Source organism: Ursus americanus, chromosome 34 (genome assembly GCF_024610735.1).
Source record: "Ursus americanus isolate L20-20 chromosome 34, mUrsAme1.1.p, whole genome shotgun sequence".
Taxonomy (NCBI): Eukaryota; Metazoa; Chordata; class Mammalia; order Carnivora; family Ursidae; genus Ursus; species Ursus americanus.
In genome coordinates, this window is record NC_142160.1 from 10,950,651 (window position 1) to 10,976,368 (window position 25,718).

Consider the following 25,718-nt stretch of genomic DNA (forward strand, 5'->3'; position numbering starts at 1 on the left):
TCTTCTCTCTCAGTAAAATAAGGAATTTAGACTCAAGTATATAAAAATACAAATCTACCTGTGCCACTGACCTGCCTCAGACTTTGCCTTACTCATAGATGAGACAGAGGTCCTTCCTGAGTCCCAGGCTCCCCCACCTGCCTCCCTCTGTGTGCCCAGATGTGGTGTCTCTTGTTTGTCCTTCCTCAGTGAGCTGCATACCTTACTTGCACAGGGTCACTAAGAAGGAAAGCCTTCCTTGGTCTCCCGAAGAGGCCAGTTTCTATTCTAGACTGGTGTGTCCTTTCCCTTCATAGCACTGGGCAGCTTTAGTTCTGCAGCTGCTGACTGGATTTACACTGACCCTAGTTAGCCTGTGAGCTCCCTGAAGGCAGCGCTGGGTTTGTTACCCCCGTTGTTTAATCTCAAGTGCTCAGTACTAAGCCTGGCATGAAAGAGGTGCTTGATAAATATGTGTTGAATGAACCAATGAATGGATCCCACCTTCTACGTGGAAACTAACTCCTGTAGGTCTGTCTCCTGGAAATTATGTTCCTCTATACTAATTAGATGCAGTGATTATGTTCCTCTACACTAATTAGATGCAGTGATTAGCAGTTGGAAAGTGCTGTCTTCTGCTTTCCAGATGGCTTAAATTCCTTTGACTATCCCACAGCACCCAGAGCCAGGTTACCAACTTCGTAGAGTGATGATATATTGTCATACGTTTCTGTGTTTTTATGTTAATGAACGACAAGTAAAAGTGTTATTTTCTACTTTTAGTCCCCCCATTTGCAAATTTATCTTGCCTTTTATAAAAGCTATAGTGGCAGGATTTTATTGTAATTATTAAAGTTCATTTCTAATTTCCTCTAAATGGCATTTATTTTGCAATTTTAAATTCGAAGGGAAAGTTTTATTTCTGCATCATTGCGCCACCTAGTGGATCGTGTCTGTTACTACGCAGTGGCCTTTTCTGATTTCCTCACCATCACCAGTTCCGCAAAAGGGAAATGTTGGGTGCCTTTTTATGCTTTAAGATCACATACAATTAAAATAAAAAAGATCGCATACAATTTCTACCAACAATTTCTGTTACTAGGCAAAGACAGATTTTTCTGAGAGGAGCTCAATATTGCTGACTTCAGAATTTTTAAAAAATGACCCATATCTGAAATTTCCCGTGTCACCAATAAAGGAACAGTGCAGAGTCAGGGAGAGGTATTTGCACACTATATTATGGACTCAGTTTAACTCAGTTTAAATAATATAATAATGACATATAAGATATTAGACCAAAGAATGAGATCTGAGTTTAGAAACAAAACTGTTTCAAACATCTTAACTTTTTCTTTATTTAATGAATTTTGTTATGAGAAGAAAAAGTTAGGAGAAGCCTACTATTTTTGTATAACTCGATGCAGTTACATCTCCTGTGTTTTATAACTAAGTCAAAGTCGTTAGTAAGGCTTACTCATTTGCATGTTCAGTATTTTTAATAGCTTGGCTTGGTCTTCCACTTTGCCTTGGTGTGGGAGGTGGATGCAGGAAACCTCACCTTTCCCCTTCCTGTCTCTGGTCTTCGCTGCCCCCTCCCCTTAATGGAGTGTGTTCTAGTGCAACTGAGAGTTGTTTTTCTCCCTTGATTCCGTGAGCTGCATTGGATACACACTGTGCCAAATGTACCGTTCAAGCACACTTTCACTTACCAAGTTTGATATTTTAAATGTGTAATAAATACATAAATACATATGGTTGAAACCATAAATTGTAAGCTTTTAAATCTTATTCATAGATTAATGGTTTAATATAAAATTATTATGCCTCATACTGAGAGCTGGTTAAATTAGTGTTTTCAAAGTATAAAAGTGTCTTGTAAGGAAAGTAAGTTTAATTAAATAAATTTCCATTAAAGACAAAAAAAAGGGCACCTCGGTAGCTTGGTGGCTCAGTGGGTTAAGCATCTGCCTTCAGGTCAGGGCATGATCCCCCCCCCCCAATCCAGCCCCACATCAGGCTCCCTGCTCAGTGGGGAGTCTGCTTCTCCCTCTCCCTATGCCCTTCCCCCTGCTCTTCTTGCTCTCTCTCAAATAAATAAAATCTTAAAAAAAAAAAAAGACTAAGAACCCCCCAAGTACCATTTACTAAATTTTACTAATATGCTTACGTAAGGAATTCAGAACCTTTTTTTTTCCTATTCTTTTTTTCTTGCAGGAAATCTTTTTTTTTTTTTTTTTTGAGAGAGAGAGAAGAGAGTGTATTCGTGAATGGGGGAGGGGCAAAGAGGGGGAGAGAGAGAATCTTAAGCACGCTTCACATTCAGCATGGAGCCCAATGCAGGGCTTGATCACATAACCCCGAGATAATGAGCTGAGCTGAAATTAAGAGTTGGATGCTTGGGATGCCCAGGTGGCTCAGTCGGTTAAGCATCTGCCTTGGGCTTGGGTCATGATCTCCAGGTCCTGGGCTCGAGTCCCACATCAGGGTCCCTGCTCAGGGGGGAGCCTCTGTGTTCTGCTCCCTGTGCTTGTGCTTGCTATCACTCACTCACTCTCTCTCTCCCAATAAATAAATAGATAAATAAATAAATAAATAAAATCTTAAAAAAAAAAGTCAGATGCTTAACTGACTGAGGCACCCAGGCACCCCTTGCAGGAAAATTTCTAAAAGATTACCAAAAGGATCCTTAAAGTATGAAAACAAGTACTATGTCTGTAAATAAGTAGTATTTCTTTTCTTTTTTCTCCTCAGAATGGGATTTAAAAAACATGGCATTTGACTCATTCTGATACAGCACTTTGAATTACTGGAACTTCTTTTAAAAATAATGGGTCAGTACATATGAAGATGCTTGGAAATGTTTGTGGTGTTCAATTCAGAAATACTACAAAATAGGGAGAGGGCTCCATGCACTACAATTTTGCCATAGTATTAGTTAAAGTAGCCAAAAAAAGATGGAAACATTAAATGAGTGCTAGGAATATGGTTAACAAATTATATGCTAAACGTGGCTATTTATAAATTTAAGTTAAACATTTAGTTTCTTAATAGCTGCATTTCAAATGCTCACTAGGCACATGTGCCTGGTGGCTGCCCCAGGGGGCAGTGCAGGTACAAAGCACTGTCTTTACAGCTCAGAGTTGGAGGTACTGCTAGACCAATGCCTAATTTCAGTATGCGCATTAATCACATTGGGGCTCTTGGTAAAACACATATTCTTTTCAACAGGTCCAAGGGAGGTAGGGCTTTGGGATTCAGCATTTTGGTTTTTTTTAAGATTTTATTTATTTATGAGAGAGAGTGTGAGAGAGAGCATGAGGTGGGGGAGAAGGAGAAGCAGGATCCCCGCCAAGCAGGGAGCCTGACGTGGGGCTCTATCCCGGGACCCCAGGAGCAGGACCTGAGCTGAAGGCAGATGCTTAACCTGAGCTGAAGGCAGATGCTTAACCAACTGAGCCAGCCACCCGCCCCAGGATTCAGCATTTCTAATAAGCTCCCAAGTGTTGGCAATACAGTACCTAAACGTGAGGTCTTTTAAGTTTCTACATTTATTTCCCAGTTCTGATAGAAAAGGCTTGTCTTTGAGGCTTCAGTCTCTGTAAGGCTTACTGGCTTTCTGGGGATTAACCATGGATATTGATACATGCTGGAAGCATCGTGTCACTCTTTTCTGTGAGAGCCATCCTCTGATGGTGCCTTGGGTCTGGGAGGGACAGTTTATTCTGTGTTGCACTAGGGCCAACCCTGCTAGCAGGATTTAGCTGAGCACTCTAATAATTGGTTTTCTAACCTACCTTTTGACAAAGCAGTTTATAATTTTCTTTATCTTGGTACCTGTCATGGGGTGGTGGTTTGTATGTATGTTTGTTTGTTTTAAGTGAAGCTGTGTTTGAATGTTATATGGGCTTAGTCAGATTCAAAATCATAGAGTAGACAGGGCTGTGTCCCTGTTGCCAAATTAGCACGTTCCTTTTTGGCTTATTAATGGTTTCTGTGTAATTACAAATAAGAATGGTCTGTTTAAATTACAGTTATACTTTATAGCTCAGTGGATTAGAACTATGAACATAGAGGTCTGAAATGTAATTATCTGCTGATTCCCCCCCCCCCCCAGGTCATATCTTACTAAAATTTGACTCATGCAGATCTGGACTCAGATTGTGACCAGCCACCTACTAGTTGTGGAACCATGTGCCAGTTCCTTAATATTTCAGGATATATATATATATATATATACACACACACACACACACACACACACACACACAAATTTTTTTTCTTTTAATTAAGATTTAATTTTTTTAGAGCAGTTTGAGATTCACAGCAAAACTGAGGGGAAGGTACAGAGATTTCCCATATACCCCCTGCCCCTACACAGGGTAAAGCCTTCCATCATCGGTATTCCCCACCAGAGTGGGATGTTTGTTACAGTTGATAAGCCTACACTGACACATCATTACCACCCAAAGTCCATCGTTTATATTACAGTTCACTTTTGGTGTTGTACATTCTGTGGATTTGGACAGATGTATTAATGATGTATACCTATCATATGGTATCATATATTTTTACTGCCCTAAAAGATCCTCTGTGCTCTGCCTGTTTTCTCTCCTTCCCTCTAACCCCGGCAACCACTGATCATTTTGTTGTTTTCATAGTTTTCCTTTTCCAGAAAGCCATATAGTTTGAATCAAACAGGATATAGCCTTGTCAGATTGGCTTTTTTCACTTAGTGATATGCATTAAGTTTCTTCCATGTCTTTTCATGGCTTTATAGCTCATTTCTTTTTAGTGCTCAGTAATATTCCATTGTCGAGATGCATCACATGTTTATTCATCCATTTACCTACTGAAGGACATCTTGGTTGCTTCCAAGTTTTGGCAGTTCTTAATAAAGGTGCTATAAACATCTGTTTTTGTTTGGACATAAGTTTCTAACTCCTTTGGGTAAATACCAGGGAGCACGATTGCTGGATTGTGTGATAAGAGTATGTTTGGTTTTTTTGTTTATTTTGTTTTACTTTTTTAAAGATTTTATTTTTTAAGTAATCTCTCTACCCAACGTGGGGCTCAAACTCAAAACCCCAAGATCAAGAGTCACACGCTAGCCAGGTGCCCCCAAGAGTATGTTTGGTTTTTAAGGAGACCACCAAACTCCACCAGAGGGGCTGTACCGATTTGCATTCCCACCAGCTCCCACTGCTCCACATCCTCACCGCATCTGTTCTTGTCACTGTTCCACATTTAACACCTGTAGTGCTCTCTCGTCGTTTTAATTTGCATAACCCTGATGACAGATGATGTTAAACATCGTTTCGTATACTTATTTGCCACCTGTGGATCTTCTTTGGTGGGGTGTCTGTTAAGGTCTTTGGCCTGTTTTTTAATCAGGTAGTTTTCTTATTGTTGAGTTTTCAGAGTTTTTTGTATATATTTGTCCAATAATCGTTTTTTGTCAGACATCTTTGCAAGTATTTTCTCCTAGTTTTTGGTTAGTCTTTTCATTGTCATTCACAGAGCAGATGTTTGTAATTTTAATGAAGTCCAGCTTACCAATCCTTTGTTTCATGGTTCATCAGACCTTCTATTTTCATAAATAACAGAGGGAGGAATTGGGTTTTTTGGAAGGGCTAATGGTTAACAGCCATTAAACACTTAGCACAGTGTCTGGAGCTTTGTAATATTCACTAGTGATGATATGTTTTGGGTCCCCTGGATTACACATGTGTTCACAGCGGTGCGGCCCTAGGGAACTTAACTTAGCTGGCTATTGAAAGAGCCAGAAATAATCTGCCCCAGTTCCCTTCCTGCACCCTCTCCTTCCCAAGTCACCAGGGTTCTGCACTCACTCGGAAGAGTTGCGTGAGCCAGGTTGACTGGACCCAGACCAACTACTTGGAAATGACTGTCAGGCTTGTCAGAGGGACTGTATCCATGGCTGGCCTGGTGCCCACGCACCAACAACCACAGCTTCTTTATTTTGGGGGGGGGGAGGGGGCTAGAAGGCCAGGAACTGATCACAGGTAGTTTCTGAAAGGCTTTGTTGGTATACAGGGAAAGAGGCAGCGTTCTTCAGCAGAAAGGATACAGGCTTTGCAGCCACACTGACCTGGGTTAGAATCTGTTCTCTGCCACATTTTATTTGTATGAACTTGAGCAAGTTACTTTACTTATCTGACTTAAATCTCCTTTTCTGTAAGATGAGCCTAATAATTATGATATTATAATAGCTAAAAATGATGGAGCATTTACTATGTGTCAGGCACTACCCCAAGTGGTCTACATGCACTGATTAAATACTCGTAAGGCCCCTAGAAAGGTTTACAGTTGGGGAAACTGAGGCAAAGACAAGTTAATTTAATTTGCCTGAGTTAAGTGGTGCAGTAGAGACTGGAATCTCCACTTTCTGATTAAGAATCCATGATGCATCCCTCAAAAAAAAGGGGGGGGGAATTTTTTTTGATATAATTCACATAACATACAGTAAAAGTGTGCCGTTCAGTAGATTAATGTATTCACAGAGTTGTGCAACCAACACCACATCAATGCTAGAACATCTCTATCACCACAAAAAGTAACTCACACACCCATTAGTTAAGTCACCCCCATTTCTCCTGAACGACTACTCCAGGCAACACTGATCTACTGTGGTCTCTGGATTTGCCTCTTCTGGATATTCTACGTGAGTGGAATCATCTATCGGGCTTCTTCAGCCGTTCACAGGATTCATCTGTGTCGCAGCGTATGTTGGTACTTCGTTCCTTACCATGGCTGAGTAACAGTCCGTTGTACGCATAGACCACATTTTGCTTACCCATTTATCAATCGACAGTCATCTGGATTGTTCCCACTTTTTTGCTGTTATAAATAATGCTGCTGTGAGCATTTGTGTCGAGTTTTTGTGTGGACATATACTTCCAGTTCTCTTGGATTCCATGATACGTTCTTAATTACTAGACTGCTCTTCCGGCAACAGAAAACAGGCAGTTCTTATTTGGGAGTGATCTTGTTACATTGTTCGGTGGGCGCCTTTATCGAGAGCGCTAATTCTGTGATGAGCACCGAGCAAGGCTTTTCCAAATGCTGTTTCGTTCAGTCCTTACAACATTTGTAATAGGGTAGACATCGTGTGCCCTATTTTACAGATGAGGCAGCTGAGCCTCACCAAGTGAACTGCTCAAGGTCACAGAGCTTGAATGTGTGGAGAGCTGAGCTTGCAGCCGGTGTGTGTGATGGCCTACAGAGCTCTTTCTGCAGCATTATATGGCTGCCATTTCCAGGGGTATATTTATGAAGACCTGCCTCCCACTTGGGAGATTTGTTGGCCTGGATTTAACAGTGTTTTCCACAGGACTTTGCTTCATTTCACCCTACAAAGTAGCCAGTGATAGTCTTATTCCTTAATTGTATCAAATGGCAACAGAATTCAGTGTGTGCCCAAGGTCATGGGTGGGTTGGAGGGTCAGAGTCTTGGTTGGAAGTGTTCGTTGCCCTTTGAATTTCAGCACAACTGCTTTCTCAACAACAGTTGGGTCCCCAGGCATACCGTCCTTGTCTTCCAATTCTTTCTTTCTTTATTTTAATGCAGACTGACTTTTTCCCTTAGGTAAATGAAGGGTGATGGGGTTGAAAAAAACCGCAGTAACTCTGGACGTTTCAGCAGTAGGCCTGGAATCTGATCATATGAATTCTGATGACCTATCAGGAACCCCTCGTGTAACTTGTGTATGTTACTTTTTTCTTAACTGTAAACATTGTGAGGTGTGTGCCGTGAGCACACTGTGCCCACAGTTTCAGTTGTTGCCTGTGAGCGCTTACCTCTGGAGCTGTGAAGGGAGGGTAGGGAGCTGGTGATGGCCTTGTTATCCCATCGGAAAGTGAAATACTTGTGGAATGAACAATGGACAATTTTTACTGGTAAACCAAAAATTACTTAAAGACTTGCTTAATTCACTGCTGACTAGTTTACTGCTATAAGGAAGGGTTTACTTTGAGAGACCACAGGCAAGTGGCCCAAAGCCCAATTTATAATTTTAAAAATTAGTCATTTTAGGAAAAGAGACGAGCTCATCTTCTGCCTTTCCTGGGAAAAAGTGGTTCCAGCTTATTTCTTTGATAGGTGTCTTGAAATTGTGCCCAGCAATTATAATTTTTACCAAATCCTTCACAGCCATTAAAATAAGACCGATTTCGTGAGGCAGGAGAGGGGTATGCTCTTTGTAACTGCTATTACCTCATCACTCACCTTGCTCCAGCCCCACATGGCCTTTTTTCTTCCTTGAACATAATGAGATTCTTTCTCACCTCAGGACCTTTGCACTTACTGTCCCCCCCCCCCCTTGGAGAACAGTTCCAATATTTTTAGGATTAGTGCTTTCCAGTGTCACAGCCCGTGGCACTTATTACTCCTGTGATTATAATGTATGTTTATTTGTTGATTTTATTGTTCCTTTTTCCCGTTAAAACCCTTCCAGTGAGGGAAGGACTTGGCTTGTCTCCCAGCAGTGTGTCCAGTGAGGCTTTATCTTCATCTGCTGTGGCAGTAAGTGGCATTGGGCTGTTGTTACTGCTTACTGTCCTACTTCCTCACTGGACTATGACTGCCTTCGCAGTGACTTGGGGTAATTTGTCTTTCAGTCCACAGGCTGCTGTTCAATGTTGCTTGAATATATGATTATGGAGGTTAGAAATCTTTGGGAAGGTAAATTGCTAAACTTGAGATCTCTCATTGAGGCTGTTCCACCACAAAATGTCCTTTTGATGCCCCTGGTAGAACAACTTCTAGGGAAAGGCTGCAGTGGTTCCGATGGCCACTCTCTACACCACTCTTTCAGGGTCTTTGCCCTGTGCTATTGCTTGCATCCTGCACAACCCCACCCCTGCCCCAATCCCATTCATTCTTCAGTGTCACCTGTGTAGGGGAACCTCCCCCCTCAATCAAGTGCTCTTTGCCAAGCTTCCCAAGGGCAGTGATGTATCTCTAAATGCCATGCTTTTTATGTATCCATCCATCCATTCATTTAATAATCTCTGTGCCTACCGTGGGGCTCGATCTCACAATCCTGAGATTAAGAGTTTTTTGTGTTTTTTTTAAAAAGATTTTATTTATTTATTTGACAGAGAGAGACAGCAAGAGAGGGAACACAAGCAAGGGGGGTGGGAGAGGGAGAAGCAGGTTTCCCGCCAAGCAGGGAGCCCAATGCGGGCCTCGATCCCAGGACCCTGGCATCACGCCCTGAGCCAAAGGCAGCCGCTTAATGGCTAAGCCACCTAGGTGCCCCGTCGAGATTAAGAGTTGCATGCTCTTCTAACCGAGCCAGCCAGGTGCCGCCAGTGCTATATCTGTATCATTTGATCCTCAGTCTAGTAGGCTGCACTTGGTAAACATTTGCTTAGTGAATGAGTGAAGAACTAGTGATAGTGTTTTTGCATACCCATGTTCCACAGCAGCACTATTCACTGTAGCCAAGAGGTGCGAGTAACCCAAGTATCCATCCATGGATGACTGGATAAACAGAATGTTGTATACACATACAATGGAATATTACTCAGTCGTAAGAAGGAGGGAAATACTGACACATGCTACAAGAATGAACATTGAGAACTTATGCTAAGTGAAGTACGTCCCACGGAAAAAGGCAAACACTGTAAGACTCCACTTACGTGCAGTATCTAGTTGTCAGATTCATTGGAACGGAAAGTATAATGGTAGTTACCAGGGGCTGGGAGGAGGGGGCAATGGGAAGTTTAATGGTGTGGAGTTTCCTGCAAGATGAGTCCTGGAGGCTGGATGCACAGCAGTGTGATGTACTTAACACTACCGAGCTGTTCACTTAGAAATGATTAAGATGGTAATTTTGTTATGCGTTTTTTTTAGCACATTTAAAAGAATTAGGGCAAAAACTGTGACTTCTGGAAATCACTGTACAAGAATCTGGAATTCTTAAGTGGTGGAATGCCTGTGACTTCTGGGCAATATGCATAAATTACGGAAAGAAGTATTTATTTCCTCATCAGGGAAGCTCAAGTATTTTTGGAAGGACTGTCAAAGTCAAGGAGGGAGCTGCTTGTGCCTTCCCTCCTTGCCTAGGTTCTTGTGCTTCTCTGCTCCTGGGGCCCAGTGAGCCAGTGAGCCCTGGGATGAGCCTGGCTGGTGTGTAGGGAGCCTGCCTATCCACACAGCCCAGCTGAGTAGTGGGCGTTGTACTTCCTGCCTTTCTTGGTACAAGATTTGGAGCAAACTTTTATTCATTTCCTACCCTATTTTGCTGTTCTAATGCTTATGAAGAGCTCAGGGGAAAGACAGGAACAATTTCGAGTGCCTCTTCAGCATGCGCTCTTTGTCGAGGGCATTTCATTTCAGGCTGATGATGGCCTTGGAGGTGTAGGTGGTATTATCCCTATTTTGTAGAGAAGGAGACCCATTATCCAAGGCCCCACAGCTAAGTGACAGAACAGAGACTGCCCCCCAGATCTTCTGCCTTCACAGCTTCCATTTCTGCCTCTGCCTCATGTTGTTTCCTGTATGGTCTCCATCTCATGGTCCCTATTTACCAAATGGTTCGGAGGGTGCACTGTTGACATTTACAGACTGCTTGGTGTACCCTTGGTGGGACATACACATTAGTAGCAAGAACGGTGACTGCATCCCCAAGACCATGCTTCTGAAATCCCAAACCCGACTTGAAACCCCAGGCATCCCGTAAAGTCTTTTCTTGACGTTCAAAAACCTAAAATGTACTTTTCCACTCTCCCCCACCCCCCACCACTGGTAAAAACAGAAACAGATGGTACTGCTCTTTGTTATTCTTTTATCTGCTAAATTTACAGAAAGGTTAGGGAGAAGAGAAAACTCTGCTGAGTGAGCACTCTGTCCCCCAGTTGGCTCCAAGCTTCCTCTCGCCTACAGACCTCTTATCTCCAAGGATGTGAAACATCTTATCTTCAGGCCTTTAATTTCTGTGTAACATTAGCAATTCCATTCTCCTGCAACATTACCAGTTCATTTCCAGCCAGCTTATACTTTTTGTGTATGTGTATATGGGATGGTCTGTATAAATAAACACTTCTCTAAATGTTCATTTCCAGAGTTTTGCTCCAAAATGTTCTATTTGCTTAATAATTTCTACTTTGATACTGAGTCACTGTATATACCTAACAAGAATATTTGCTGTGATTCTCTCATTCCCTCGCACGGGAGAAAGGGAGGGAAAGAAAGCCGTTCAAGTGGTATAAATCCCAACTGCTTTCTTTTTTTCCTCACAAGTGGTGCTTTTCAAAGCGTTCCGGCGTCCCTGCTGTATGGATGTGTCACTGTGCGAGATGACAACAGGATTTGCTGGGAATGTGGGCCACTATTGTATCCGCCTTACGTAACCACGTGGAGTGATGGCAATGGGTGAGCAGCCTGGGCTGTAGGCAGTGGCCTGGCTGATTAATCTCAGGAGGCCATGAAGACTGCTCGGGTCCTCCAGAGGATGTGGATCCGGGCTGTTAAAAAGTTGGGGAGATTGAAAGGCCATGTGAGTCCCTCTGCAAGCTTTCCCCCCTTTTCTTTCCCAGCCTTTCTTTGTGGGAATTGGTTAGGGAGCAAAAGCTTTCTCACAGTGACTCCTTTCTCTTCGGATTTATTTGTGCTTCTGGCAGCTTTCAGTAACGAATTGTGACATGCAGCGTGTCGTCAATGGTGGGTTTTAAAAATACTTGGCTTATTTTTAGTAGACGTGTGAAACTGATAGCCTCTTACGGGACTTAGGATCAAAGGCTGCTGTTGCCATGTGTTGGGAGTCTGCGAGCGCTGTTTCTTCCTGGGAATGGCTTGATACTGCCTTGCAGAAGATGTTTGTTTGTGTTTGGGAATTTCTTGTTTTGGGGTAAAACTTTTTGCTTCCTTGTTCTACAGAAATCTTTATTCTTATAATGTAGGTTCCTAAATTATAGGAAACAGTTTCTCACATGTTCTTTTTTTCCTCTTAGAGTCTGAACGGTAAGTACTACTGTAATATATGAGTGTTTACTTTCATGGCTTGGGGTTTTTTATCAGGCAGCTCCCTTATGGGCTGAGAGCTTTAGCTATGGCCTCCATCCCTGGGAAGCAGCAGTTTGTGGACAAAAAGCCTGAAAGCTGCCTGTTGGGGGAGTAGCGGCAGTGAAGACTTTCGGTTATCTGCCTTCTGGTTGGTTTTTAACATGTTTATGTAAAATGTAGGATTTTACCTGTTTGGCCAAGATATTTCAGAGGGAAAGAACAACTTGAAGATATTTTAAAAAGACAGATCAAATTTAACTGTTTGCCTTTGTCCCTTTCTCTTTATTCTTCATGTAAATACCTTACTGTTAAACACAGTTTTTTATTTATGGTAGAAAATTAGCTCCCTTTAACTTCCCAAGTTGTCTAGGAATGACTCGTTATAATATCAAAGGAGTTATAATCAACACAATGTACATGAAAAGTGAAAGTTAGGAGGCCTGGGGAGAAGCACACTGAAGATGCTCCTGGTACATGGGGTGTTGACTGGACTGGAAAGGAGACCAGGCAGTTCTGTACCCTACTGCTCCCCCAGAGCTAAATGATCTCTCCCTCACCTGCCTTGCATGCATCTCACAAATTATGCCCACCACCCTGTCTTTCCCTTCTCTAGTCGAGTGACCACACTTTCTTCTGCTGTATTGCTTTGCAGAGTCTGGGCTTAAAAAAATATTTGGTATGAGGTCCCTGTCTAGGAATCGGGTACACCTTGATGTTCACTCATATGCCCCCCTGTTTTTGAACTTAAAAAATGTCTGGTGCACATAAAGGAGTTACGTATCTAAATCATAAAGCTGAGTTACAAAACACATACTTGTGACCTTGAGCCCATCATGCACACCCATGGAACCTCACAAAATCCTTTCTCCCTCTGCCTCTTCCCCAGCTCACTTCATCCTGATGTTTGCGGTTTTCATTCCCTTGTTTTTTTTTTTCCTTCATAGTTTTACCACACACATACACATATGCATCCCTAAATAAAACATCCCTAAAGAAAAAATTAGTTTTGCTTGCTCTTTCTTTATTGTGGTAAAAAAAAAAAAAAACAAACCCTCAGAACCTAAAACTTGGCATCTTAACTATTCTCTGTTACTTATTTATTTATTTTTATTTCTAAAGATTTTATTTATTTATTTGAGAGAGGGAGCAAGAGAGAGTACGAGTGGGGTCAGGGGTAGGGGGAGAAGCAGGCTCTCTGCTGAACAGGAAGCCTGATGTGGGGCTTGATCCTGGGACTCAGAGATCATGACCTGAGCTGAAGGCAGATGCTTAACTGACTGGGCCATCCAGGCGCCCCAGCATCTTAATGATTCTTAAGTGCACAGTGCGGTAGTGTTCACACTGTGAAGCACTGTTTGCTTTCTGAACTATGTAATAATGGTATCAGGCTCTGCACATTCTTCTAGGATGTTTTTCACTCAACATTCTGTTTGAGTTGTGTCTGTGTTGTGTTATGTGTGGCTCTAATTTGTTTTCATTACAGTATAATATTGCATTTTAATAATATATTACTATTTGTCGGTTCTGCTCTTGATAGATATTTGGGGTGTTTCCAGGTTTTGGCTGTTGAGAATGTTGCTGCTGTGAATATTCGTTGTGTGTATCCTTGTCACTTACTCACATTCCTCTCAGGCCTCTGCCCAGGAGAGAAATCACTGCATCATGGAATATGTGTGTCTTTGGCTCTGATACGTGTGAGCTCTTTCTGGGGCCCTGTATATAGAGCTCCTCAAAGCTAAAGCAGCACCCTGCTGGCTTTCATGCAGAGAGAGTCTCAGCATTGACAGCAGTTCCAGGATCTGTGTGCAGCTTGGCACAGGTTAGGTGGGGCCCAGGCCCAGTGGCCCAGTTTGAAAGACATGAGCCGCAGCCCTCAGCTAAGCTGCCGCGCTGGCAGCTTGTCCCTGGGGGATATACCCAGAGATGATGTTCTGAGGAGTGTGTGACTGTGTGGGCTGCTCTTTGTTTCCCAAAAGGTATTTATATAGATGAGGCAGGGAAGACACTCAGAGATTTTCTTTTTGGGCACACTGTGGTTGGTAAACACTCCATGGGCTTTGGTGTTTTTTTTATTTGCCAGTGTATCAAAAGGGTCACAGATCACACGCTTGGCACATAGCGGATGCTTAATAAATATTTTTGAATGAGTGAAAAAGTGAGCAAGTGAGTGAAGGGTTTTCTCTGAGACCTTCATAAAAAGTCATAGTTCTGTGGGCTAATAAGTACACAGTTATGGTATATTTTAATAGCTTTCAAAAGAGCTATTAAAATGTATTTTTACTTCAGTTTCCTCATCTTTAAAATATAAGATATTAAATTCATCACTTACTGTAACAGAACGTATATTCTTCTAATATTATGTTTAAGTAGTTAATAGTTTATGTCACAGCCCACTAACCCTAGGTAAAGAAGCCGCCACTTATTATCTGATCAGTTCATACAAGTTGGTAAGCTCTTTGGGCACCTGGCAAGGTCTAATTGAATAAAAATTTAATTCAGTCCTGTTGGGGTGGTAGTGGGAGGAATAGGGGTTTAATTCTCTTTCTGATAAATCTAATTTAAATTACTCCGGTGGGCAAGGGTGCTTGGGTGGCTCAGTCAGTTAAGGCCTGCCCCCGGCTCAAGTCATGATTCCAGGAAGAGCCCCACCTGGGCTCCCTGCTCAGTGAAGGGGGGGGGGGTCTGCTTCTGCCTCTGCCTCTGACCCTCCCGCCCCCACTCAGGTTCTGTCTTACTTGCTCTGCTTTCACTCTCTCAAATAAATAAAAAATCGTAAAAAAAAAAATAAATAAATTACTCCTGTGGGCAGCATAGGAATACATAGGTAGTATAATCTCATTATGGAGGAACAGTGAATTTCAAAAGCCCAGGTTCATTCTACTTGAGAGACATTTAAAAAACAAAGTTTTGTAGCAACTCATTCATTTGGCTAAATGATAACAAATTTTAAATCCAAAACTTTCTTAAAAGAGAATTTGCTGTTTTTATTTTTAAAATAAAAATGTATTCTAAAAGTAATGTGCTCACATAAAAATATTCTCTGCCATACCACAACTTCTGGGGAAATTTAATTTAATTCTTCCCATCTCTTCCCTATATGCTTATACAAGGTTTATATCAATTTACTTTCCCACCCCTCCCACCAAGAGCAGACAGACCTAAAAATATAAAACCAACTAGCTCTTTCTCTCTCTAACTGAAAACATAGTAATCATGATAAAGAAAGTTAAAAAAAAATTGATGGAAGTTGAACAATTATTTTCAGTTCCTGTGCATTTCATTGTGTTGACTGATTTAACCCAAATATCACTCCTTTTTTGGACATTGTGCTCCCTCCCACCCCATAGCATTGCCCAATCCAAGGGGTGATTGTCATGGTATTGGTTAGTTCTTTCCTGATGATTTTTAGATAAATATTTTGGAGAGGGTGCTATATGTTTTTCTTAACATGTAGGGATATAGCTATACTCAAAGAAGAGTTGGCATCTGTATTTCTTTTACCCCAACTTCCAGATTAATTCAGTTTGTTGAAGTTTGCCAGCTTTAAGGTAGTGTCAAGTGCTGAGAAGATGAATTTGTGTTTTTCTCCCCGTCTCTCCCCGTTTACCCTGCCTGTGATGTGTTGGGGCTTCTGAACCTGAAAAATCTTCAATTCTGCAAGAGCCATTATCTCTTTGAGTATTGTATTTCTCCTGTACCCTTTAACATCTCCTTCAGGAAATCTAACTAGACACATTGTAAGACTTCCTTGATCTTAACTTTTCTTTAGGATGTCCCACTTTTTAAATGCTTTTTGCTGTGTTCTGGGTAATTTCTCCATCTGTCTTCCAGTTACTGTCTTCAGCTGTGTGTAGTATGTGGTTCACTCCATTCTTTATCCCATTTCAGTTACATATTTTTATTTCTAAAGTTTTGTTTGCTTTTTATTTTCCCGAATGTGCTTGGTCATTTTTGATGTTCCTTTGTTCTTTCAGTACACTTCTAGTTTCCCCTTTTCTTTTTTTTTAAACAATTTTTAAAATTTTATTTTTTAATTTAAATTCAATTAATTAACATATAGTGTATTATTAGTTTCAGAGGTAGAGAGTTCAGTGATTCGTCAGTTTTATATAATACCCAGTGCTTATTAAATCATGTGTCCTCCTTAATGTCCATCACCCAGTTACCCTATACCCCCTCCCTAAACCTTCAGTTTGTTTCCTATGGTTAAGAGTGTCTTCTGGTTTGTCTCAGCAGCTTGCATTCCCACAACAGTGTAAGAGGTTCCTCTTTCTCCGTATTGGTGTGAGGTCGTATCTCATTGTGGTTTTGATTTATATTTCCCTGATGCCGAGTGAGACTGAGCATTTTTTCATGTGTCTGTTGGCTATTTGTATGTCGTCTTTGGAGAAATGTCTTCTGCCCATTTCTTGATTGGGTTATTTGTTCTTTGGGTATTGAGTTTGATAAGTTCTTTATAGATTTTGGATACTAGCCCTTTATCTGATAAGGCATCTGCAAGTGTCTTCTCCCATTCTGTCGGTTGTCTTTTGGTTTTGTCGACTGTTTCCTTTGCTGTTCAAAAGCTTTTTATCTTGATGAAGTCCCAATAGTTCGTTTTTGCCTTTGTTTCCTTTGCCTTTGGAGACATGTCTGGCAAGAAGTTTCTGAGGCTGAGGTCACAGAGGTTGCTTCCTGTGTTCTCCTCCAGGATTTTGATGGATTCCTGTCTCACATTTAGGTCTTTCATCCATTTTGGGTCTATTTTTGTGTATGGTGTAAGGAAATGGTCCAGTTTCATTCTTCTGCATGTGGCTGTCCAATTTTCCCAACACCATTTGTTGAAGAGACTGTCTTTTTTCCATGGATGTTCTTTCCTGCTTTGTCAAAGATTAGTTGACCATAGAGTTGAGGGTGCATTTCTGGGTTCTCTGTTCGTTATATTGATCTATGTGTCTAAACAATTTTTTAAAAATTTTTACTTAGAGAGAGAGAGAAGCAGACTCCCTGCTGAGCAGAGAGCCCAACGAGGGGCTCGATCCCAGGACCCCAAGATCATGACCTGAGCCGAAGGCAGACGCTTAACGACTGAGCCACCCAGGTGCCCCTGCAGAACCACCTTGAGTGTGTTTTGAGGAGGTGTGGTCATATCTGTAATATGAATTGTAGTCCTAAATTTGTGTGAGTACAGGTCTGTTGATAGAATTCTCCAGGGAGATATTTTTAGTTATTTCCACTCTGCTCGGAGTTGAGGATGAGCAAGGCACGTGTCCCTGCCATCTCCATCTGCCTAATGGTATTTTTTCCCCTACTACATCCAGTCAGATCTAATCTCCACCCTGTTTGGATCCCACATTTTATCTCTTCCCAGGCTCCTGTTTAAATGCCTGCTTCAATGCTAGTTTATCTCTCTGGCTTTGAGCTTTCTTGGTATTTCTGGCCTTTTAAGGATTTCTCCTTGAAGGCAGCCCGCATTTAATGGATTATTATTAGTATTCTGGACATCTCTCTTGGAATACTGTCAGAAACAGAAGCCGCCGTCAATTTATGCAGCTATTTTCACCTTTCACATCCGGCAGTACTAATGGAGAAGAGGTTACCCAATTGGGCACTCTCTGAGGTGGCCAGGGATTCCTTTAGACATAAAAATGTGTAAAATTTGCCTAAGAGATCATCTTTGACAGGAAGGGAGGGAGCAGTGATTTAAAAAAAAGAATAAAAATACCTGTTTGACTCTTGGTTTTGGTTCATATCATGATCTCAGGGTCGTAAGATGGAGCCCCAGCTTGGGCTCTGTGCTCAGCTGAGTCTGCCTCAGATTCTCCCCCCCCCCGTTCCTCCCCCCCACCTCGTGCATATGCACTCTCTCTCAAATAAATAAATAAATAAATAAAATCTTAAAAAAAATACATCTGTTTGAAACTCTAGATTTCAGGGCACCTGGGTGGGGTAGTGGGCTAAGTGTGCAACTCTTGGTTTCAGCTCAGGTCGTGATCTCAAGGTCATAAGATTGAGCCCCATGTAGGGCTCTGCGCTCAGCAGTCTGCTTGGAATTCTCTCCCTCTGCCTCTGCCTCCATATGCTGGCTCTCTCCCTCAAGTAAATAAATAAGTCTTAAAAAAAAAAAAAAGAAAAAACTCTAATCTTTTTTGAGGGATTTTGTAATGATTGTTTTGGAATGATGATAAAAAAGCTCAACACTTAATATTTATATATCTCTTATCTCTTACTACATATTTCACTAATTTTCCAGTATGATTAAGACTGCCATTTGATTGAAGGAATGTTTGAAAATAAGTAATATAATGTTCCTAAAAAATACCAAGTCTTTTTGGTTTGTAGAATGTATGAACTGCACTTTATATTGAGACATTTTCATTTATAGCTTTATTTCTAGCATTGAAATGTTCGTGGTTTTAATCATATTGGTCTTACTATTTTAAAACAGGCTCCAGGCATGGAGGAACTGATATGGGAACAGTATACTGTGACCTTACAAAAGGTGAGTGCTGTACAGTTCATATATGCTACAGTCAGGCCCTTGAGTTTATAGGTCATGGATCTTATTCATTATTGCCCAAACACAGTTTTTCCCCCTTAAGGTGGATGATGCATTGTATCTGGCAATAATTACTGCATTATCAAAGATATGCATGTTACTGTATTTTTTGGTTAAGGTCTGTATAATAGAAAGTAATAGGTTATTTAGTGTATTCACTTATCTCTAGACAGACGAGGTTATTTAGAAAGAGAGAAAAGGAGGGGAGAAATGGAAATAACTTGTACTGTTTAAGGATGTTGAGGTAGCTTCTACAACTTTTTTATAACTTTTTTAAAAAGAGTTTTATTCATTTATTTGACAGAGAGGGAGAGCATGCACAAGCAAGGGGGCTGCAGGCAGAGGGAGAAGCAGGCTTTCCGCTGAACAGGGAGCCCAACGCCAGGCTCAGTCCCAGGACCCTGGGATCATGATCTGGACCCGGAGGCAGACACTTAACCGACTGAGCCACTCAGGCACCACAATTTTTTTTTCAAAGATTTTATTTATTTATTTGAGAGAGAGAGAGCACGAACAGGGGGGCAGAGGCAGAGGGAGAGGGAGAAGCAGACTCCCCGCTGAGCTCAGAGCCTGACGCGGGGCTCTATCCCAGGGCTCCAGGATCATGACTTGAGCTGAAGGCAGACACTTAACCATCTGAGCCACCCAAGCACCCCAGGTACCCCAACTTCTGTAACTTTAACTGTAACATATGAAGTCCAAACTAAATTTTGAAACATTGGTTTAACAGTCAGGAGACATGGGTTGTATTCCTTGTCCCACTCATGATCATATTAAGAAGTGTTGAGTTAGTCAGATTTTTAAAAATCCTCCCCTCTTGCCCTTGGGATTGAAAATAGAAGTAGTACCAGATATAAATGTATTTCACTTAAGTTTTCACAGGTATTGCTCCTCTTGATCAAATGAGGTGATACAAACAGCTTCTAGTACATGGAGTCCAGCACATAATGGTTGCTTAATAAATGTAGCTCTATTCCTTTTTATTCTTCTGACAGCAGAGTTTGAGGTCGGCATGATAGGTGTTAGCCCCACTTGAAACAAGCATAGCCACCGAGAGTCAGTATGTGATTTGTGTGCGACCTGGGCTGACCTGAACAGTCCTAAGGTCTTATTCCATCAGCTGCCCTAGTCAACATCTCTGACTTTTGTGGGCTCTGCTGAGATCTTAGTCCAGCTCTGAATCCCTCGAGGCTCTGGATTGTAAGTTCCTAGAGGGACTGTAAATTCCTCAGAGGGAGAGTTTTCCTTTGATGCTTAGAACCATGAACTTTTCAAACCCTGACTTCGGTGAAAAGTTAGTTCCTATATAAATGAATTAAATTAATCTTGGTAGGAAAAAACCCAGATCAGTGCTTAGGTGCGGAAACTTCAGGAGCAGTCACATAACACAATTTCTGCTGGTGAGTGGTTTCCCCCCTTGAGTCTGTCTTTTCAACTCTAATCCTCTTCTGACTCTTCTCTGCACCCTGCCACCAGTATTTCACATACCCCTTGAGTGGCAAAGGTGAGAGGCGTTTTAGGTCTAGTATAGAGGATGGAGCTACCTTTGTATAAACCAGCCACCCAGGTGATGGTGCTGCCCCGTCAAAAGCCATGTAATTAAGGGACAATTGGCTAGCCTGTTTGGTGTTGCTAATTGTTTGTCTCCAGTTGGCACAGTGGGTCCCATGTGGGAAATCTTCCATGGGGGGGGAGAGGCTTTCTTTTATTCTCTTGAGTACATGTCTGCACAAGCAGACCTTGATTTACAGTTATAATCACATATAGCCATATCATCTGGATGAAACCTCGGGAGCTTAGCTTTATTAAAGGTTTTATTTTTAAGTAATCCCTACACCCAACATGGGGCTCGAACTTACACCCCCAAGATCAAGCGTCACATGCTCCACTGCCTGAGCCAGCCAGGCGCCCCGGGAGCTCAGCTTTTTTTTTTTTTTTTTTAAAGATTTTATTTATTCGACAGAGACAGCCAGCGAGAGAGGGAACACAAGCAGGGGGAGTGGGAGAGGAAGAAGCAGGCTCATAGCAGAGGAGCCTGATGTAGGGCTCGATCCCACAATGCCGGGATCACGCCCTGAGCCGAAGGCAGACGCTTAACCGCTGTGCCACCCAGGCACCCCGGAGCTCAGCTTTTTTAAACACTGAAATGAATTAGGGTTATGTATTATCTGGGTTCACTGTTTTACATTTCTAGACCAATCTCGATGTAATTAATCTGTATTTTCTGTCTTCTATGCATGCTTTCTCATAAGGTCTTAAAACTAAGATTTTATCTTCAGATTTTATTTTATCTTTAAAATCCATTTTTTCCCCACCCTATGTTAAAATGAAACCACCAGTTCACCTAACTTGAAAGTTAAAGGTATACTTTAAAGATAGGGTTTTAGCACAGATGTAGTTGTGATGGAAGCTGTTCCAGCACAGATGCAGTTGTAATGGAAGCTGTTCCAGCTCATATCCAGGCCAGGATATGAGAACAGGTATGACTGCTGGTTTGAATAGCACATCCCTGTTTGGACAGAAGATGTTATTTTCCACCCTCTTCCAGCTTCTACTGATAACTCCAGTCTATGCTATCAGTCTTTTATGGCTTTTCACAAGACTGTTTTTTTAGATAAGGAATTTCCCTTTGTAAACCTGTTAGCTAACCAGGATGGTGCTTTATTTTGTTTCTCATTTGTTTCTGTAAGCCCTCTGTTCCTGAGCTGTCTCTGGTTATTGGTTTGACCTTTATTTCATTGAGTGCTTGTAATAAATCCTGAAAGCCACTTATGGAAGGATTTTTATTTTTTAATTTTTCTCTTAACTCCAATGAACAGGATTCCAAAAGAGGATTTGGAATTGCAGTGTCTGGAGGCAGAGACAACCCCCACTTTGAAAATGGAGAAACGTCAATTGTCATTTCTGATGTGCTCCCGGGTGGGCCCGCTGATGGGCTGCTTCAGTGAGTGTCTTTATTTCCCAGCCCTACTCGCTGGTTCTGGAGAGGGTGCTTTTGGGGGGGGGGGGCGGCGGTATGTGCACTTCCCCCCCCCCCAAAAAAAAACAAAAAAACCCCTTTTACATAAATTGAAACATTTTTGGGGGGCATGAAGTAACTGAGTGATGGACATTAAGGAGGGTATGTGATGTAATAAGCACTGGGTATTATGTAAGACTGATGGATCACTGACCTCTCTACCTCTGAAACTAATAATACACTATATGTTAATTAATTGAATTTAAATTTAAAAAACCATTTAAAAAAAAGAAAAGTTTTTAAGCAAGAATTATGACTGTAACACACCATGTTTTAACAATCCCCAGACCTTTGGAGATATCCAATCTTTGGGGGGGTGGTAAGCAGTCATTTCCACAGGGAAATAGTTAACAACTGTCATAGCTATCATTCCTAGGCTTAGGAATCATTTCTGAATGTGAAGTATAAAATCAGCCTGCTTTACCCCCTGCCCCCAACACTTTACATTTATTTTACCTTATATTCATTCAGAATTTAACGAGGATACTTCGGCTTAATGATGATCTGATTTGTAAGAGGAATGTAGAAATTGGGAAAATTTAGTACATGAAAACACAGATTTTCCAATTTCTGGCCTTCTGGTCTAAAGAAACTATGCCATTTGAAAAGATGCATATCTCAGTTCCCTCAAGATAATTTCTCAGGGCAGAATCTAAAATTAATTATATGACTGCCTTGGCCAGAGAGCTCAAAAGTTTAGGTTCTGTTGGTATTTCATGTCTGTATGGTTATATCTAAGTCAGCAGTCTTTCATACAAAGAGCAGTGTAGAATTAAAAAGTTGTTTTTGGGATGATGTAAGAAGGTGTTAATGACCTCAATATTTCTTTAATAATCTGAGGCAAATTCCTGATCTCTTCCCTTCCCCTTAAAAACATAGGGCTATCAAGCTGCTGTGGGGCCTATTTGTAGACTTCCTGAAGCCCACCGTGCACCTTGCAGTTGGGGGGGTGATGCAGAAGTTCCTTTTGTGCCTAGACCTGGCCACTGCTGAGTGCCTCCTGGAGGAACCCTTTGGTGTGGGTCATCCCCCACTGGGTACCAGTAGACAGTGTCAAAAGTGGGCCGAGCCGCTTATGGGTTCCTTCATAAGAAGGGCTCACACTGAGTGGACTGATTCAGCCTCAGGAGTCATCAGACTGAGTCTTTGAAGCATTTGGGGTCAATTTGCTGCTTCTTTGTGTTCCTAAATAAATGATTTACAGTGAATAGATGGGGGGTTTTCACATCTTGTTTTTACTTTTTGTTTGCAGAGAAAATGACAGGGTGGTCATGGTTAATGGCACCCCCATGGAGGATGTGCTCCATTCATTTGCTGTTCAGCAGCTGAGAAAAAGTGGGAAGATCGCTGCCATTGTAAGCTCTGGGTTTGCTTTCAGCTTGCCTCAATAGCGCCTTGTTTTTTATGCTCAGAAGAAAATTACCACTTGCTTTTAAGCACTTGACAGAATTACATAATTTAGGGGCTGCTAATTTCTTGTTTCCTCTACTTTGGGGTGACGTTATGGATGACGTAAAGATCTAAGTATTCTCTCCCTGCCTTTTCCTCATCCTTCTCCTAACTTTTAATGATTCTCTTATCTCAGGAACCAGGCTAGAAAATCCAAAGAGGGGGCGCCTGGGTGGCACAGCGGTTAAGCGTCTGCCTTCGGCTCAGGGCGTGATCCCGGCGTTATGGGATCGAGCTCCACATCAGGCTTTTCCGCTATGAGCCTGCTTCTTCCTCTCCCACTCCCCTTGCTTGTGTTCCCTCTCTCGCTGGCTGTCTCTATCTCTGTCTAAATCTTTAAAAAAAAAAAAAAAAATCCAAAGAGAATTAACTAGATTGAGAACACTTGTAAAACAGCATTAATATAGAAAATAAATTTCAGCTCAAAAACCATTTGTAAAGGCCCAAACAAGATCTGTCATGTCTTAATGAACTAGACTCTCAGGAGATATTGACAGTCTATAGCATTCATTCATGTATTTAATAGCTCAGTCATTCATTCGGCAAACACTGTTTGAGAATCAGCTATGAGCTAGATGCCACCTGCGCCTGGAGCGGGGAGTGCTTACTCCAGCCGGGCAAATGGACATATGCAGCGAAAATTGGAATGCAGTATGTTTAAAGCCAGTGCTAGGGGGATGTACTGGGTATGCGGTATTTATTTTTTTCAACTGTATATTATGAAATTTTTAAACAAAAGGGAAAGTTCAAAGATTAGTGTAATAAACACTTAGTATATCTTTACAGTGTTAATCTGTCTTATCTTGATTTTTCTGTGTATACAAATGCATATTTTTAGTGAACCATTTGAAAGAAAGTTACAGATACGACTGTGTCAGTCCTGCTTACTTCAGCATACATTTCTTAAATAAGGACATTCTTCTACATAACTATAACACTATCATCCTATCTAAGGAAATTAATATTGTCTTTAAAGTATCATCTAATATCCAGTCCAAATCCCAAGACATGTTTGATAGACTTTTTCTGCATCTAGGATCCAATCAGAGCTCAATCACTGCACTGGGTCCTTATCTCTTCAGTGCCTTTTAATCTAGAAGGGTCCTCCCCCCCCCCCCCCTAATGACATTGACTTTTGGATGAATCTAGGCAGTTGTATCTAGAATGTCTTTCTGGGTTTTTATAACTTAGTGATTTAAAGTTTCTTGATGCTATCCACACTCTGAGTAGAAGCAGATTTTTGGAGGCACTGTGTTCAGAGTTATACTTATTAATAAGTCTTATACTCAACCCTGTGACTATGTTTTTTACCCAAGGGACCAGAGGCTTAGTGAGTTGAGGGGGGGGCAGAGATTTACTGAAAGAACCAGGGCTGGGCTCTTAATCACTGCGTTCTCTATATTTAATTGTCATTGCCCTGCATTCCCACTGTGTTTGGGTGACAGGTGGTCAAGAGGCCCCGGAAGGTCCAGCTGGCCCCACCCCAGGGCAGCCCACCCGTGGATGAGGACGACCGTGCTTTCGAGGTGATGGACGAGTACGACGGCAGAAGTGCCCGCAGCGGGTACAGCGAGAGGAGCCGGCGCAGCAGCCACGGTGGGCGCAGCCGCAGCTGGGAGGACAGCCCGGAGAGGGGGCGTCCCCACGAGCGGGCGCGGAGCCGGGAGCGCGAGCGCAGCCGGGGTCGGAGCCTGGAGCGGGGCCTGGACCACGACGACTACGGGCGGGTCCGAGAGCGCAGCCGGGGCCGGAGCCTGGAGCGGGGCCTGGACCACGACGACTATGGGCCGGCCCGAGAGCACAGCCGCGGCCGGAGCACTGACAGGGCCTATGACCAGTATGACCAGGGCTATGACCAGGGCTATGACCGCGCCTACGACCGCACCTACAGCCCAGAGGCGGAGTATGGCCGCAGGGCCCAGGCCGATGCCCGGTACTCGGCGTCCCGGAGCCGCAGCCGCGAGCACTTGCACTCCCGCAGCCCCAGCCCTGAGCTAAGGGGGCGGCCGGACCACGCGGGCCAGCCGGACTCTGACAAGCCCATCGGGGTCCTTCTGGTGAAAAGCAAAGCAAATGAAGGTAGGCATGCGCGATGAAGAAAAGCACTGTTACAGCAGCTAACTCTTATGTGCCACTTACTGTGTGCCAAGCACTGACCCAGATGCTTTGCACCGAATGGCCCATTTCTTTCTTCCTCATTACCACCTCATGTGGGAGTTTCTTATATCTTCATTACATAGACATGGAAAGTGAGGCACAGAGAAAAGTTCATTAACTAGCTGTCATTAATGCAGAGTCAGGCTGCAGAAATGTGGCTTTAAACTCCTAGGCCAGGAGTTCTTAAAGCAGCATAAGCACCACCTTGCTGTAAATGCAGATTCTCAGGCCCGAGCTCCACCCCACGGAATCAGAAACACTGCAAAGAGCCCTTAGAGTCTGTGTGTTAGCAAGCTCTCCTGGTGAGCCTAGTGTAGCTTAAGCGGGGGGAAACCATGGGAGTGGATGGGGACTCTAGCTGATCTTGAGTTTTTGCTCTGTGTCAGGCCCGTGCTGAGTAAATACTCTGTTAATCCTCACCAGAACCCTGGTAGGTAGGAGATTTCATTCCTGTTGTACAGTTGGGGGGACTATGCTGCAAAGAGCTTTTGGTGTGCCCACAGAGGAGGTGGGCCCAGGCCCAGGCTGCCTGTCCCACACTGCATTCC

At 42.5% G+C, this 25,718-nt stretch overlaps 1 protein-coding gene across 7 annotated transcripts in view; it reads left to right on the plus strand.

Moving 5' to 3' along the window:
- Nucleotides 1-25,718, plus strand: part of TJP2 (tight junction protein 2) — a 114,123-nt gene that overhangs the window by 59,362 nt on the left and 29,043 nt on the right. For 5 of the 7 annotated variants that reach the window (XM_045772602.2, XM_045772601.2, XM_045772599.2 and 2 more), the window contains 4 exons: nucleotides 18,435-18,488; nucleotides 21,365-21,489; nucleotides 22,817-22,919; nucleotides 24,459-25,092. In XM_045772602.2, the coding sequence (XP_045628558.2) occupies nucleotides 18,444-18,488; nucleotides 21,365-21,489; nucleotides 22,817-22,919; nucleotides 24,459-25,092 (907 nt within the window). In that variant the 5' untranslated portion in view covers nucleotides 18,435-18,443. Of the gene's footprint in view, nucleotides 1-11,072; nucleotides 11,586-18,434; nucleotides 18,489-21,364; nucleotides 21,490-22,816; nucleotides 22,920-24,458; nucleotides 25,093-25,718 lie in introns of those variants that run through there. The other 2 variants (XM_045772605.2, XM_045772606.2) reach the window with 2 other exon arrangements.